The sequence below is a fragment of the Platalea leucorodia genome, assembly GCF_965183815.1.
Source record: "Platalea leucorodia genome assembly, chromosome: 6".
NCBI classification, from domain to species: Eukaryota; Metazoa; Chordata; class Aves; order Pelecaniformes; family Threskiornithidae; genus Platalea; species Platalea leucorodia.
Window position 1 is genome coordinate 38,324,524 of NC_138828.1, and position 17,081 is coordinate 38,341,604.

Here is a 17,081-nt window from a genome sequence, read left to right on the forward strand (position 1 = left end):
GAACAAACTATTTGGGTGCCATTTTTCAGAATTTGCTTCGTATAAAGCCATTATTTGACTTAAAATTCTTCTTATCTGCTGCACAATTTTCTGTAGTCTGAATTTCAACAGGAAGCCACTACCAATATTTTTAATAATGAAACAAGCTTAAAATATTTCTTTTGCTTTTTTTTTCAGGGGATATTCATTCTAAGAAATAAGTCCTTTTTTTTTCCTAGCACAATCTTCCCATTAAAGGCAGCAATTTCTTTTACTTCTTATTTGAGAAAATAAAAAAATGCTTTAATAGCATGCTGTACAGTCTTGCTGTAAGGCAAAAAGAGGCACTATCCTGCAAAAGGGTGTATAGCACACCAGAGTTCAACCAACTGCTATTTTCTCGTCTTTTAAAATTAAGTACAGAATATGCATATTATTGTAGACAGGTAAATATCCAACACTGTGCATTCTCATTAATAATCTGAGTCCTATTCTAGACCCAGTGAGTAATTAATGCCTTGGATGATGCCTATAACAACCGGTTGCCAAAACACCAGATAGCAGAGCCAGTCCAAAAGTTGTCCATACAATATGTGTGCATTCCCACCTAATCTGTTGTTAAGGAAACTGGAGATAAAATGCAACAATAGGTAAATCTTGGTGTTTTTCTTAGCCAGAATCAAAGAAAAAATATTGGGTTAAAATTTTGAAATGCCTTCTTTTCAACTCTTCTAATTTACTTCCTTTTTTTATAGGGGTAAGGTTAAAATTAAATATCCTCCCCACATATGGTTAAAATAGGGTTCAAAAAAGTAAGCCAAACTTTGCTTCCACTCAAGCAGGTTTCTACCGGTGCAGCAGGAGATCTTCAACTATTATTTCATTTGCTAAAGGAAAAATGTTTACTAACTACTAAGAAAAGGGAGAAAAAACCAGCACTTGTTCTGAAAGTGGATTATATCAATTTTGTTATTTCATTAAAGAGCAAAATCCACTGTGTGGTCTTTCTAAAACTGTGATTTACATTCTTTAAAATGTTCCTCTCATTATAAAAATGATTTCCGGATGTCTTAAAATCAAGAAGGAAAATAAATATGCACTTTTCTTTGCCTAGCTTTCTTGGGGTCTTAGATAAGATAAAGCCAAACAGAACTATATCATCTTCCCTAAATATAATTGTTCTTTAATAATAATTGGGTTTTCATTTATTTAATGTGGCCATCTCATCCCTCCACTGCAGATCAAAACAGGAATTAGTAAGTAATCAGCCTGCGGTTTAGAAAATTTTAGAAAATCAAAAGCACACTTGTTAGGGAGAGGGTATGGGTTACTTAACATCCTCTTCAAATCAACTTTCTCAGGGCAGTATGGGCAAGTCTGGTTCTGGCCAACAACGCACCGACCACAGACACAGTGTTCGTGAAACCTGGCATCAGGTGTATTGTTAAAAAATCTTTCAAATATAAACAAGGCCCACTGCATACATCTGCAAACCTAGTCAAACCATCAACAGATAATTTTAATGACTGACCATGGATACTGCCTTGTTTTATAACCGAGCAGTTTCAAATGACTTAAAATATTTAGAATATTTAGAATTATTTTAAAGTTGAATCCAATGTCCTGAACATCCAGACTGGTATTCATATTTTCCAGCTCGCAAGAAACCATGATACTTTTATGAACTGCAGAAGGGGGTGATTAGTAAGATTGTTCCAGCATGCATGTGATGATACCTTTTGTTTTAGTTTCCGGAATGCAAAATGCTGAGTTGTTTGGTAACCCCGAGTATGAGACGCTGGGTCTTCCGTCAGGCTGTAGGGTATGTATGTGCCATCGTTTGAGAAGGGTTCCACACCTGCCTTAAAACTACCCAGCAAACACAGCCCAGACACAGCCAGAGGAACTCCTCTGCAGTACAGGGGAGCCTGAATTAGCAGGCCTGACCAATGGGTCAGCATGCCTGGTCCAACAAACTGCCAGGCACGCCCACACAGGCTGTGCACAAAGTACCTGGATGGCAGATTTAGGCCTGAAACTGTAGGGTTACAGCCACCCTTGCATCAGTTTGTCTGTCAAAAAGCTGCATGGCCTCAACTTGTGTCACAGAACTGAAATATATTTCATGCTCCTATTTTTACTTTTGTACTATATTGTTTCTGAATGTGGTTTTGGTTCCTTTTTTTCTTGGTATTTATTGCCATTGTTATTATTTTTTAATGCAGCACAAAAGAGGAGAAAACAACAGTTCCACAATTACATGGAAAGGATACACATGATTACAGGACAGCTGGTAGGTATTCTCAATGATCCCTTCTTCATTTATATCCACAAAAATTTTATGCCTGCAGACTGTGCAGATGTCATTGGACAAATTACTTGTTGGTATGCCACTGATGCTGTAAAACTGTCAAGATCAAGTTTACAGGGAAAAAAAGGAGCCAAAGAACAACAAAATATTTGCTTAGAGTCACGGATGCATAAACACATTTTAAGTGCCATCACAGAGAAGGACAGCATGAAAATGGCTACAGTTGTCTTAGTTTACTAGTGCCAGGATGCACAGTTACTAAGAAATAATTAAATCTTATTGCTGATGCAAGAACTTTAGCAACTGTCTGCTTGATTTTAAGTAGCTGGGACACAAAAGAGTTGTGCTGAGATAATCACCTTATTTGGAAAGGGAAGATAAGAGCCATAAAAAGGAAAGGGCAAGAAGAGTCTTTCACAGACGTTGGGGAAGTAAGCAGCTTGTCTTCCTACGGCAATTAAGAAAATTATGTAATCTCTTGTACATAGGGACCTGCCTGTTGGAAACCCCAAATCAAGCCCTGGCATATGTCACTGGCTACTACTTCATTAAGGCTGTTCTTCTAATCATAAGATTGACAAGGGAGTTCAACAGTTTCTCCATGGCACAAGAACACTTCTCCTCAAGGAAAAGTGAGGTTAGTGTACTGCAAGAGTATCCAGTAGACCTTATTCTCATGAACCCAGGGGCACAAGAGAGTCAAGAGCTCACGTCCAGTCCTTGCAAGTGGTATTCAGGAGGATGATCCCCAGCACTTACACCAATGGTGGAAGCCATGTTGTCAGAACAAATCTCTGCAAGGTCTCTTCCCATCACTCCATAGTACAGTCCATAAAAAAGCAGTGTCACAGCAAAATTCACGGAGTCGCCAGACTCAATTCTGTCATAAAACGACAACAGAGTACTCGGGCGAGTCTGTTCTTGACCAAAATGCCAGAATAAAACACCAACAAGATTTTTACTCCAGTTAGCTCCTGCCTCCTTCAAACTGCACGTTTAGTTTCATTTTCTTTTGCAGCAGCAGACACCCTCATGCTTGAAGTATCAATATGCTTGATGGCAAGCAATGTTGAAAGTGGGCTATGAACTGCTTTTGGAGCCACAGCTACTCAGCTCTGTTATAGGAAGGCCAAGCTGACAGATTTTCTTGTAGAAAGGGACTTTGCTTAGAGCCTTATTATACAGAACAATTAGATATATTTTGTTGTTTTGCAGAAGCAACAAGATCAGCGAAATCTCAATAAGGTGTAAGATGCCAGTCAAAGAAATGTTAAGTTTCTGTAGCTGAACGAGCCCACTTTCCTCTTGAATACAAATTCCTCAGAATAAAATCTTAGCTAAATTGCAGCAAGCGGTATTTAACCCCTTACCGCAAAAAAACCCAACCCAGCAGAATCTGCAAAAATGTTAACATCTCTTGTCATCTCTCTGAGATTGTATGTGTTACAGGGCTTGGGAGACTGAAACCTGGCTACCAAATACTCATAAAACTGGAGCTTCTCAACATTAAAAAGGACTTGTCATTTCTGCTGCAACAGGGCACCAAGTAAGAACCTTTAAAATAGAGCTAACAAATTTTGTAGTTATATCTTTAAAATACACGGGTGGGGGAATTTAGCTGGTTAAATAAAATACCTCAACAGAATAAAGCTTAACAGTATTGGTAACACAAGACTGCTAAGTTCCTGCCAAGAATTTTGCATCAGAGCTACGTATTTTTGGGTTAATCAACTATAAAATGTATGAGCAATAAATCTGACAATTAAAGGAACAGCTGATTTACGTATCTGCAGTATCTCTCCAATACCTCCAAGAAGTGTTGGACTTAGAGCAGCTGCATTATGTAGTTGATCTACACGCTCTTGAGGAATCCCTGGAATTTCTGGTCAGACAGCGCCTCAAACAGAGTCCAGCACAGTAGCTCTGACTGTGCTGCTAGTCAGACAGAAGTCCTGGGCAAACATAAAGAAAATTCAAATTCTACCCAGGCAAAAATTCTAGCTGGATTAAGAGGTTAGGTTGAGAATCATCTGGACATACAGTATTGTCTTTGGCAATAGTCAAAATAAAAAGAGGAGAACCCCCTAGCAACAAACATAATTATCAGAAAGAATTATAATGTGTTTTTGATATGAATGTGCTTATCTATTTTTATCCTTTACGTCAAACCTTTTTATGTCTCATCTCCTTCAGGTACGTAAATGAAGGATTGAGGATTAACTCAGCAGTTAAATTAGGGGATTAAATGAGTGAACAGAGTGGCTGAATGAAGTTTCAGGTTTTTCCCCTCTTCTCTTCACACCACAAACACAAGTTGTAAAATGACTAAATATCAAACTTCAGACCAACTATGCAATAATAAAAATCAAGAAGTAACAGAACCTACAGCTACACAGCGTAAAAGGGGTTTCATATTTTGAGGTGGGTGGTGAAGAGACCAGTATGGAGCAATTTCACTGCAAACAAAGTAAAATCTATCAAATAGGAAACCATAACAGTTGCCAATCCCAATTTTACCTGATGATACCTACCTAAACAATAAATTAAATCCTAACACGGTAAACATTATGGCTAGATAACCCACAATACCAATTGCATAACTCAGTTTATAGATCAGGACGAACGATTTGTAGACCAACCTATGGATAAGAGAAAAGAAAGACTGCTCAAGACCTTGTGTATTTTGCAGAGTGGCACAAAACGCCACATACGTAGCTTCTACTGAAGTATTCATATAAATTCAATAGTTTTACACTTCTATATTTCTCCCTTACTTAAAGGTGAATAAAATTGTATAATACAAGAAAAAGTACAAGAAAACCAACCAACCACCTTTTTGTTTTGCTTCAGTCTTCACAAGAAATGGTAATTGTGAACAGATTGCTAACATAATTAACAGTTGGGAATTCTGAAGGAAGGAGACATAGGCCAGAACAGGACAAGAACAGATAAAAAACAACTGCGGTAAGTTAGATATAGTCCAGTCAGTATACCACCAATGAAATTTATCTGAAATACTTAAAAGTTAGTTAGCAGAAGCAATCTCTGAACCATTAATAATCGTCTTTGTGAGCCCAGGGTGGAGAGGTGGAGTTTCAGAAGACTGGAGAAAGAAGAATACAGACCTCTCTTTAGGGAGGCAGAGGGAGCTTTAAGGAATAAATTCAGACTATTTGGTGTATATACCAGATTGAGCTCTTCAGGCTCAACAACACCTGGTATGACTGCTGATGGTAAAAGTCTGCAGAATGAAAAACCAAGATGGAACTGATGGAATGAATTTAATTTTAACTCATTTAATTCTTTTTCATTTGCATGTCATGTTTGATAAACACTGGTTTAGAGAAATTTATTCATGCTGCAGTTCGAAGATTCCTTCAAATTCAACTGCTAATGGCCCTTTTTGTAACCTGTGAAGATTTGTTCCAGGGAAATTCTTATTCGCTCTTCTCCTTCTATGGGTTTCCTTTAAGAAACAATACCATAAAACCCCAAACCAAGGCAAAAACAACAAAAAAGGACATACTGTAGTGGTCTTCCCGAGAGAGGCTTGCGGGTTGCTCTGAAAATGATGCAACTGGTAATAACTGAGAGCATTCCCCACATGGACAGAGACCAGTAAAGTCTGATGGTGAAATAAAGAGGAACAACCCACATCTGCAGCAGTGTGACTAACTGTTGGCAAAATTGAGACAGTCATTTCAAAATACTGACATCCTACGGTTCCATTTTGCATGGTTAGGTTTGATTAACAGGTTGCCAAACTGTAAAACTCATTCAAAAAAATGTGACTTGTTCAGCATCTGACACACGAGGGCCTTTGACCCTAGAATAATGATGTTAGTCTGCCTTGCACCCTGTAAATAATTAGTAATCCCACTGTAATAAATGGTTATAACACTGAGATACGACTTATCAGACCGCCACATCCTATCCTCAAAACACTAAACTGTCTATTGAGAGAATTAATGCTACTGAAAAAAAAAAAAAACATTAAAGTTTGTTTTCTATCTCAAATTATATATGGTGACCACAGGGTTAAAGCTTTGGGAGCAAGTTTTCTGAAACTGGTGGAGGCAGTTTGGCCTTTAAGCCTTAGAGCTGCTCTTATGAACTTTCAGAAAGGCACATTTGGCTGCATTAATTTGAGATGCCGCTCAGTTACAGAACCACACATATTGTTCCACAGATATCTGAAACCCACTGAAGAGTCAAAATCTCTGTAATGTCAGTTCTCTCCATGACCGCATTAATAAACCGTGCATTTGGGATCGTGGAAGCCTGGTGATGACAAAGATAAAGCAAGACTGACTTTAATATGTGTTTGTAGAGTTAGCTCCTGCAGCTTTACAGAAAGGTTACTAAAAATAATAAAAAAAAAAAAATCTGAGGGGAGATGGTTTTCAAATTTATGTTTGGTTTGGGGTGGGGAGGTTTTTTAAAAGCTAACAAAAAGCACAATCCACCTAGAGTAAAAAAGCTATTTCTATGGAGGATGAATCTCCTTTCTTAACCCAAAAAGTAGAATTCTGAAGGAATGTGTATTACTCCTTGTGAAACCTAACACAGTTTTGCCACAGATTTCAACTGAAGCAGGACTGGATTCTTCTTCTTCTCCTGAGAAAAAGGAGAAACTCTTAAAAAAAATCCCCCCAAACCCCAGAAAGCATGCAACTATTATGCAAACTGATATTTCAAAATATAAGTGTAAATAAATTAACAGATGGAAGCACCTGTAAAAGATAATGATGTGGCATCATTAGATCACATCACTGTTATGCGTTTCTCCACCCTGCAGCCCTGGCTTTACGGGACCACGGTTTGCTGCTTGTGACCATGAAAGTGACAGAGCTCCTTGTGTGCCACGCAGCCCTGCTGGCATGCCACAGGTCAGTGGTCCCTACACGTCCCTGATCGCGGAGCCTGAGGTCTCCTGGCCTTCACTGAAGGCCACCAAGGGCTCCCTGCTGCCTGCCTGCCTTGCTACCATCCAGCGTGATCCCTCTCCAACGTGCTTACGTACTGTGGGTTGCTTTTTTTTCAGTAGACTGAAAGTAAAGTCTAAATTTAAGTGGCAAAGCCAAAACTGAACGGGCACACATCTTCAGTAAAGTAGCTACTTTCTAATACAAATCTTTAACAGAACCTTGTTGTCATGTTAGCTGCAAAATGAAATGCTAATTAATCAGAAAATGGTACCACAGTCTCCTCTCGGTTGATGCTGTTATCAGATCAATTGGTATATATTGTTTGCAGTAATTGTTTCGAATTTCCTTATTGATTTTTATGTCTTCCAGATTGTTAATTTTAATACTATTAGCCTCTACATTAAATTCATGAGTATTTTGTCATGTAAATGAGGACAAAGATAGGAATTGAGCCATACAGAGGAAAACCCCATTATTGATTTATTATTAATACTGGAAGGTCACCATCTGGACAATTCCATAAAATAATACATCTGCATTGCTGCTAAATGGGAGCTTTAACATCTGGATCATATTATTCCAAATTTTCCTCATCCACCCATCATAGCAAGAGGAATTTCCTGACAAATCAGATTGCTGCCCAAAGGTAAAATGTTTTTCTCATTACTGTACTTTAAATGAGCTCAAAAAGACCTAGACCTGAAGTCAGCATCAGCATCATAGACAACTTTCCCATCTTCTAATTATGCAGATTCAATAGGTCATACAAGCACCAACTGAAAAATGTCCATCTGTCCTCTGCTTCCCTCACAACGCTCCCCCCACTCTGAGCGAGTAAGAATGCCTATCACCAGCAAATTCAACCGAAGAGCATTATTCCGCTATCCTTTCCATCTTATAGCATATGGTGAAAACTGCATACATAAAGAAAATAACTGTGTAATAATTAGATTTATTGTGACAGACTGACCTTACCAGAACTTGTTAACTTGGCAACGCAAGCTAACTGGCTCTCTAAAAATCTAGCCTCTTTTGATGTAGACGTATTCAAATACTCAAAAACATATGCATGGAAGAAATAATAAATCAGCTGTTTGGGATTTTTTAAGGTTTAAATTAATATGCTTATACTTGACAGAACTTTGGAAATTGGCAGGGATTTCTATATTAAGTAAATCAACTAACCTTATTTTCAAGATTTGCCTCATTACTTAGGTATCAAATCAATGCTGTCATAACTATGCTGCTTCATTTTTCAACTATATTCCAAAGTAAGCTCTCATTACATGACTGCCACATGATACAAGATGTATAATCAGTAAAATGGGCAACCACCTATGGGACCAGAAGTAAGGCTTTTGTATTTGAGATTGTTCTGAGACCATGACAAATCTGCCTTTCTATCTCAGATATTTTAAGACTTCTATTATGCCAGGGGAGAACAATTTTGTCCACATATATTTAATTTCATCAATGGACAGCTTCCAATGGCAAGCAAATTGCATTATAAGAATCAGGTGAGTACCTGATAGTTAGAATTTTCTTTGGGAAAATACAGAGTCAGAATACTAATAAGTTTTTTCCTTCCTTCCCCATTTGATATGCCAGACTCCTGCTTTTATGTTGAGAAAAAATTGGTAGGATAGGCTAGGACAGGATAGGAATGGTTTTTCAAAGATCGTAATTCTCTGACTAGCATTCTTCGTTGCCACCCCACATCCCAGAGCGCATACTACAGTTGCAAGCACATAATTGCCTGCACCTCACTGAGTCAGAGGAGTGCAAAATTTGTGAGTGAAATGGAGAAACGAGAGCATTGTCTGAACACAGATAAAAACCTATTGAAAATCAGGTTGTCACAATGCAAATTAGCAGAACACAGGCTCCATATTTATTTTTGAAAATCTCAAATAACAATAACAAAATTCTCAAAAGTAACTGAGAAGCAATTATTTTCTCTAATCTGCTTCCTCATCACATGGACGTTAACCCCAAACAGTCAGCTACCATCTAGAAGAAACAACACAATTGTCAGAGTGAGCCTACATTTTATTTTAGGCTAAGACTTAGTAGAAAAACCTCTTCCTTATTTCCCCCCACCGTGCTAGGATCATACCCATGTTACTTTATATGTAGCCATCTGGTGAAGGGCAATCTCTTTCTTCTTGCCAAAATTATCCACAGCTGAGCCTTGGTTGCTTTGCTGCAACTTTTTTTGCTCTTGCCTCTTTGAAATAGGAGCCTTCCCCAGGATGCCTTTTCTTTTTTTTTTTTTTTTTTCAGGAGACATTTTACATTCTCGATAAGCCTGGTTAAGGCTCTTTTGGAAGGTACAGGCTGTTGCTGTTTCTCTTGCATCTAGTAAGTAGTTGCTGCTTTTTATTTTTTGTTCTTTTTGAGCAAGCTAATGAGTGCCCTTTCCATTTAGGGCTGGTTTTATGCTCCCTTTGACCTTCATTTCCTTTTTCTTTTAAAAAGAAACCAAATTTTTCTTTTTTACGTGTTTGCAAAGCACTTTGAAGGGGAGGGTGGGAGTCAATCACTGCAGTCCTTTGCTTTATTGCTACTAACAGGACTGTGCAATTCTCTCTGAGCCCTTACTATGTCTGAGAATAGCATGAGTATCTAGAGCAGGGATGTATACACGCAAACAGCCACCATGACCTCAAAGAATCAAACAGAAAAGTTTGTCAGCTGATGCTGCCTTCCAAGCCATGATATGCAATGGAGGGCTGGCTACTTGTTTTATTGATCTCTTGGGACAGAACATAGAAAAGAAAGCAGTTCTTGATCAGAGAAAAGGAGCCTTAGGTTTACCCCCCCCCCCCATCGAAAATAATGTGTTCTCCCTCTTTGTCTGATTTCCCTTCTCTTTTGCTCCTAAAGATGCAAGCATGTTGTTACAAGCAGGGGAAAGTGTTTGGTTTCTTCTGTTCAGTATCAGACCCTGTTGTGCATAACCTATATGTGAACTATACAGGCATAAACCAACCGGTCAAAAGCTGGATGGCAAGTAAGAGAAACACGTAAGCAAGCAAAAGTAGAGGGCTGTTTTCTCTTTAGTAAGCATGTGGTTGTTTTTCAAATTTTGACTTATTTAAATGTTTCCTACCAAATCAAACAAAAATGATATGCACGTGAACACAAGCATAATAACTGCCACCTGGAAGAACTGTAACGCAGAAGTCTAGACCTGCCTGTACTTAGGGAAGCAGTAGAATTATTTTCTTTGTTGTTTATTTTTATGTCAAATGGACAATTTCCTTTATGCATTAACTAAGTTGTTTAAGTCCTAAATGTGACCATCTTTACAGTTTCTGCTCCTAAATCAGAAGGTTTCCTTATTTGATGAGACAATGTATACTAATTATTTTTCATCTATCTATCTTGTGTAAGGATCTCATTAATCGTTCAGCTGTGTATCTTAATGTTTGTCCTATTTGTTAGTCTTCAAAGTACAGTGGGTCAGATTTTGGCAGTTACCATACTGGTAGAAATTTGTAACTTTAACATTGCTGTATGACATGCTTTTAAAGAAAGCAACCTAATGCAATGAGATCAACAGTGTGTTCGAAAACTATACAAAAGTGTCTGGATATGAAACATAAGGGCAGTTGTAACATAATACACAAACTTCTAAGTTGTTTTGGTGACCAACACGCTTAAGTTACCTAACATGGAATAAATGCAATAAACCATCTACTGGCAGAGACCCACTGCGAGTAGCGTTCACTATTATAAAGTAACTTCATACATAGATAGGTGGTAGGTGTGAGAATATATTACTCTCCCAACTAAACAGAGCGTGAAGCGGAACTGCCAAAACTCAGTGCAAAGTGAACTTCAGCTTCTGGTGGTACTATTTTTACTGAAAGAGGCTCTGCTTCAGTTCCTCTTTTACTGGAGAAGGAGGCTTTGCTGCTGCCACACAGCTATGCACTGAAAATTGAGGCCCCAAGATGTTTCTGGCACAGATGTTTTGTTGATTTTAAAACGCACTGCAAAAACACAAAAACCATCACAAAGTCTTATTAAAGTGTTGTGATGGTTGTAGTTGTACTGGAGCCTCCCTAAATTAGACTAAATGCATTTAAAGTATATTTTTTCCATACTGGCTATGTCACTTTGTAGGTGTGACTGACTCTTGTAAACTAACAGTTGGGAATGAAGCTTCAGTTGCTGAAGACTAAGTTACACAAGTAATAGGATTGTAACAAGCGTAGGCTATTGGCGTTTTTGACAGAGGTTAAGCCTATGTAGTACACATAACTAAGTACTGCTAAGGAGGATAATGCCAAAGCAACACCAAGTGCATGCTGCTTAGACTCCCACGGGCTTTCCCAGGCAGATCGGGACTTTCCCAGCTGCTCATCATATGCATACTTGGAGTTCAAGTGTGTTTTAGCACTGATTTGATACCAGTCTCGTGCAAAATAGTTTCAATGAAAAACAAAGACATGGACAGTCTGAGTGACTTCAGTCGCTTCAGTGTTGTGTTCTTTGTTCTAAATGTCTGTTGAAATCAGTAAGGCAAAAATTGATAGGGAAGAAATACTTGAAAAGCTCTGAACTGAGATGCTAACATGAACATAAAATGATTGAATCATACAGCAGAATTGGTCTAGAAGAGGAGTTAAAGAGAACATAATGGTAACGTAGTATCGTATACAATTATACTATACGCGCTCGGGTATTGTGTGCGCTCAGGGTTAGGAGTGTGTGTTTGTAAATGTAGAGTTAGTGACATGAAGCTAAAATCCTCAATGAGCTACGCTACCTGGGACTTCATTAGACAATTCACCTGTATGTATGTTGCCATGGCGAACATTTCATCACTGTTCCTAACTCTGTAGAAGAGCCTGTTTCACAATCTCTGTATTGCAATTTTATGCCACTGTGAAACTCCACTAACAGTAAAGCTGCTATAGATCAGGCTGGTTTTATATCCCATGCTAAAACAGTTTCTGTAAATTGTATCAAGGTTTCATTCTTTAGTGTTTAACGGGCCTGTCAAATCAGGGGGTATGATGCTTCAGAGTCTGAGGAGCAATTAGATAAAGTATTGATCATGACAGTTATTGATGTCACTGCTATTAAGAAGTTCAGTTACCAAAAACTGGATTTCAATCTACAGATGGCTTAGGACACTCATCAGCTGATGAAGATGGAAAAGCTAAGAAGCTGTTTGTGTGCCTAAAATTCTGCCTGTCTGAAATATCTGTGTAATCCCCATTATTGTTTAACATTTACTTACAACTCAAATTGCTTTTCAAGGACTGGCCTTTTCTGAGATGCCTTTTTTTAACTATTGAATAGGGAGGTCAGGGGTGGAAATCATGTCACTCTAGTTTTCTCAGGTTTGCAGAGAAGTCTGGTAGGGGAAAGGAAGTGAGCTGAAGCACCATAAGCCCCAGTTTTAGCACCTTAACCACAAGACAAGCTTTCTCTCTTATTAGCCATGTGTGTGAGCAACTTGATGAATAGGGGCCTTGGATTCTCTCAGTGAACCCTCTGTAGCATTACTTCAGCTAGATAAGGGTAGTGACTTTGTTCTCCTACCTAGTCCATTATTAGACAGTTGTTTGAAAACTCTATTAGACAGTTGTTTGAAAACTCAAAGACTTTTCCTTAAAAGCTTTACCCTACTAAAGACTGACCACAGCATCAATATGCATACAGAGAAAATAAAATACCGGTTGTTTTTTCTTCCTACATAAAAGCTATTCTCCACCTGACCAAAAGCCATGGCTTGATGCTTTCCACAGAGGCTCAGTTGTCTTACCATATGTAAACGCTTAAAGAGTATGTCATGACTCCCAACTGTTACCTGAGAAAGATGATGTCTTAACCACTACAGCTCCAAAACCGCTGTCTTTCTGACAAGCTATTCACATTGTGCCATCAACAGTGTCTTTGCTTCCATTGAACAAGCACAGTCTGGGCAGCAACCAAGACTGCAATGAGAACAAGAACCATCTCCATACCCATTGACTCACAGCCATGGTGCTTCACATGCATTTTCTGATGTTGCAACCTGAAAAGAAAATATGCATGCTATTTAAAAAAAAAAAAAGAAAAAAAAAGTCTAGATTGATTTGTTATACCCAGACGTGACAATAAGCCTATGTATGAGAGATACTTTGTGAGGAAATAGGTTAATGTTGTTGTGCATGAAGATACAGGGTAACAAACTAGATGAAAATACTTGGTCTCTGTAACTGGAACTATTATCCTGAAAAAGAAAATGTAAAGTAATGGGCAGAGAGTTGTCTTTTTTATTTTCTTTTTCTAGTTAATTCAGTCCTGAGCATAAATATAGCCACAAATACATAGTGGCTATGAATTTTAAGCAGACATTTCATAATTGCAGATCTGAGCCCCGAATAAACTTTTAGGTAAATGCAAACTCAGAAGTGGGCTAAAACCCCTGTTTTGCTACCTTCACTATAAAGTGAGAACTGTAGCTGGTATTTATCTTCCTTCTAGAGTTAATGAAAGTTTCCTTGAGCCCCTAAGAAAGGAGGGGATTGCCTTGAAGCTATAAATCCGCCTCCTTCATAACTAAGGCTGAGTGATCTTCTGTGTTAGATCGGAGCCTCATGCCCCTGTAGTAAGGATCTTGATCTTCATCTGACCTTGACCCAAATTAACCTGGATGTTAGTTTTCCTCTGACCTGGAGCTTTCTGGGCCTACGTTTCAGCACTCAACAGCACCTCCTGACTTCTAGATCTGTGTATGCACTGAGTGCACCCCAGCTGCACCCTGAAATGAAGCTAAAGAGACAGACATGCACTGTCTCCCCTCCCCTTCCATGCTTTCGTCCTTGTGGGGAGAAACACCGTGCGTATGGGCTGGAAGGGAGCTGCAGTATGTTCTGGTTGACGCCTGCCCTGGACACAGCCAGTGTTAAACCAGCTGGGAACCAGATTTGAGCAAGGAACCATGCAAAAGCCCGAAGCCATTCTTTGCTGCTATTACTTGCCATCCCATGCTGGCCAAACTTTGAATCCAATTAAAATTTTTGACTTTGCAGAAATCTGGATATAGGTTTAAAACATGTGGTTCTTTCCCATTCCTTCTTCAGAAGCAAAAGTGCAACAGGAGCCACACTTTTTTTCCATTTAAAAAGAAATGGCTACGTGATGGATGCTGTGCTCAGATGCCACAGCACCGAAGCAGGTACTGATACCAGTGACAAATGTCTTTCTTCCCAGCTTTACGCAAGAACCACACAGTACCACATCTTCTTTGCCAGCAGCATGCTTGTGCTAAGTATCTCGAAGCAGCTCATCGGTGCGGTGCACTCGGTGTCCCTCAGGCCACAATCACGGGTGCCCCCTTACGGGCAGCACACCGGCACCGGGCGCGCTGGCGGGGCAAGCCTATAGCTGGAGATAGTGTAATTAATGTGCATCCTAAGAAAAGGGAAGGCGGCAACAGGGAGATAAGCTTTTTCCTTTCCACCCCCCCCTCAAGCAGGCATTAAAATGATGGTTAAAGGACCATTTCTTTATATTAGACTTGCAAGGACAGGAAGCGTTATATTTATTGTACCTAAAGGAAAACATTGTACTACAACAGCAATCTCCGTAATGATCGCTGTAAAGCTGTTCCCTATTTTGTTTTGCTGAGGAACTGATTAAGCTGACAGAATAAAAAGTTACAGTAAAACTTTTCAAGAAGAGGAAATTCTTTACTAACTACATTTCTGTGAACAAAATGTTAAAGGTTTCTGGTATTGCTGTAAATGTACAATTCATTTAACAAAACATTTGCAAGCAATATGTAAATTAACTTATTTCCATTGTTCCTCTGTTGATAATAAATCATTTTCCTGAAACACATTCAAAACAAGTAGTATAACTTCACGGTGAACAATAGCCAGATGGGTTTTCTTCTCTTAACCCTCACCACCCCTTCTGTCCTGTGAGTTGCTGGACGTGTCGGCAAGTTCCCTCTGCCCCTCTTTCCTGGAAGCTGCTTAGAAACCTGCAGCTATGCCAAGGGTGGCAGTCACGCAATCTCGATGGCTGCCATGTACGATGGCTGCAGCTAATGAATTCCCTCAGGGTGACTGACCAACGGGGATGATGGCATACTCTAGCGACCTACAGTTAGAGCATAACTTCAGCCAAAAGGGACCTTGGCAGATAGCTGGACCAACCTCCAGTGCAAATCAAGAGTGAAGGACACCAGGCTGCTCCGGGCTGAGTCCAGTTGAGTTATTAATATCTCCATGGATGGATATTTCGCTGCTCCTCTGGGCCTCCTGTGGTAGTGAATTCTCTTTTTTCTTCTTCAATACATGGGGGCAAAATCACTGCAACAAAATTAGCAAGCTGAGGTTTAAACAAAATATCTCCTAGACTTAATCAAAAAGGTCTAGGTCTGATCTTTCAGCTACTCTAATCAGGCAGCTGTACAGGTACACCATAAAGACTGTGGTATAGCTCACACAATAGAAGGCTGAAAAGGGGAATTTGAGAGTATTTAATGAAGTTTAAAGGTAGTACTTCTGGTTCCAAACTGGGTTCTGTCAGAAAAAGTCATTATCAAAGATGGTGTTTAGTTCTTATTTTTCCTTCAAAAATCTTCCAATTCTGTAAATAAGTTTTTAAATTTTCTACAAAAATTCTGAAACTCGAGGGGATAAATTTTTCTGATTCTTACAAACATTCGCTGTTATTCAGTTGAAATGTCCATGTTTGGTGGTGGTGGTGGTTGTTAATATAATTTGAAGTGTCAAGGTGCCACTTCATGTTGATTTTTGCCATATACATCTTAGCCCTATGGGTAATGTGTCCTTGCATTTTGCTCTGAGTACTGAGGGATATCCTACAGTTTTACCATCTGTCTTAAGTAACTGTGTGGCACTTTGTTCTTGTCTAAGGGAGAAACAGGGAATGCAAGTCACCATTCACTTGGGGAAAGATGTACACTTATAAAAGAATTTAAGTAGCAAAAGATACAGCTGCACCTAGCAGAAACTTCAAATCCATCTAGATGCCCAGCTGCCACTCTCTGCTTCCTCAGCTCCTCTTGCTGTTCCTGTCAGAAAAAGTATGAGGCAAGTGGCTCCTGATTTCTCATCTTTGGAGGTCATGAGGATCAAATTGAGGGAATAAGGCAAAAAAAAAAAAAAAAAAAAGTCTTCATTATACTTTTGCAGAGTCAGGTAAAGGTGTTGACAGTCTAGTCTTAGTCAGCAAATACCGTAAAACGCAGACTTGCTTTTGTAGTTCATATGTATGTTAATGCACCTTTACAAAAGTACTGGACTACGCATCTGCAAACGCTAATCTCATTAGAGACAAATTGAATTGCAACAATTACATTATATAGCTCACAGTAGAGATGCGTTTCAATTCACACTGCATTATTTATTTGTTTACCAGCTAGCAAGCAACAGAGAACATGCAGATTCTGAAAATCCATTCATATCTTGCTAATTAAACCCGATTTCTGGTGTTACTGTGCAATAAAACAGGACAAGAAAAGAATACTGGCTTAAAAGTATGGGCAGAATGGCTTTTATATGAGTAGAAAAACTATTTTCTTGTCACAGTGCAGGTAAATTCCTCTTTATTTATACTGGGGAGAAATAAAAACTTCAGAGCAGACACGCAAATGCCCTGATGTGCATTTTAACTTCCTCAGTTGGATGACTGGAGTTTTGGGCGTTTTTTAATCTTGAAAAAAGTAATTTCTCCAAATACACCTGCATTGCTCATTATCATTGATCTCATCTTGATTGCAGTGTTGTACTCATTTTCCAGTGTTTGTTGTGTCTTGTTTTAAACTAGATTGCCAGGTTGTGGGGGGAAGGCCCCTGTATTCTTATGTATGCTTTAGCCACTACGCA

At 39.0% G+C, this 17,081-nt stretch overlaps 1 protein-coding gene across 1 annotated transcript; it reads right to left on the reverse strand.

The window, feature by feature from the left end:
- Positions 1-467: 467 nt before the first annotated feature.
- Positions 468-14,510, reverse strand: RNF175 (ring finger protein 175; the record flags this gene model as incomplete). The annotated part of the gene is given in 9 exon segments (XM_082315060.1): positions 468-591; positions 1,286-1,405; positions 2,253-2,386; positions 3,002-3,170; positions 4,822-4,929; positions 5,817-5,965; positions 13,111-13,119; positions 13,123-13,252; positions 14,440-14,510. Coding segments are annotated over 9 exon segments (1,014 nt in total).
- Positions 14,511-17,081: the final 2,571 nt, after the last annotated feature.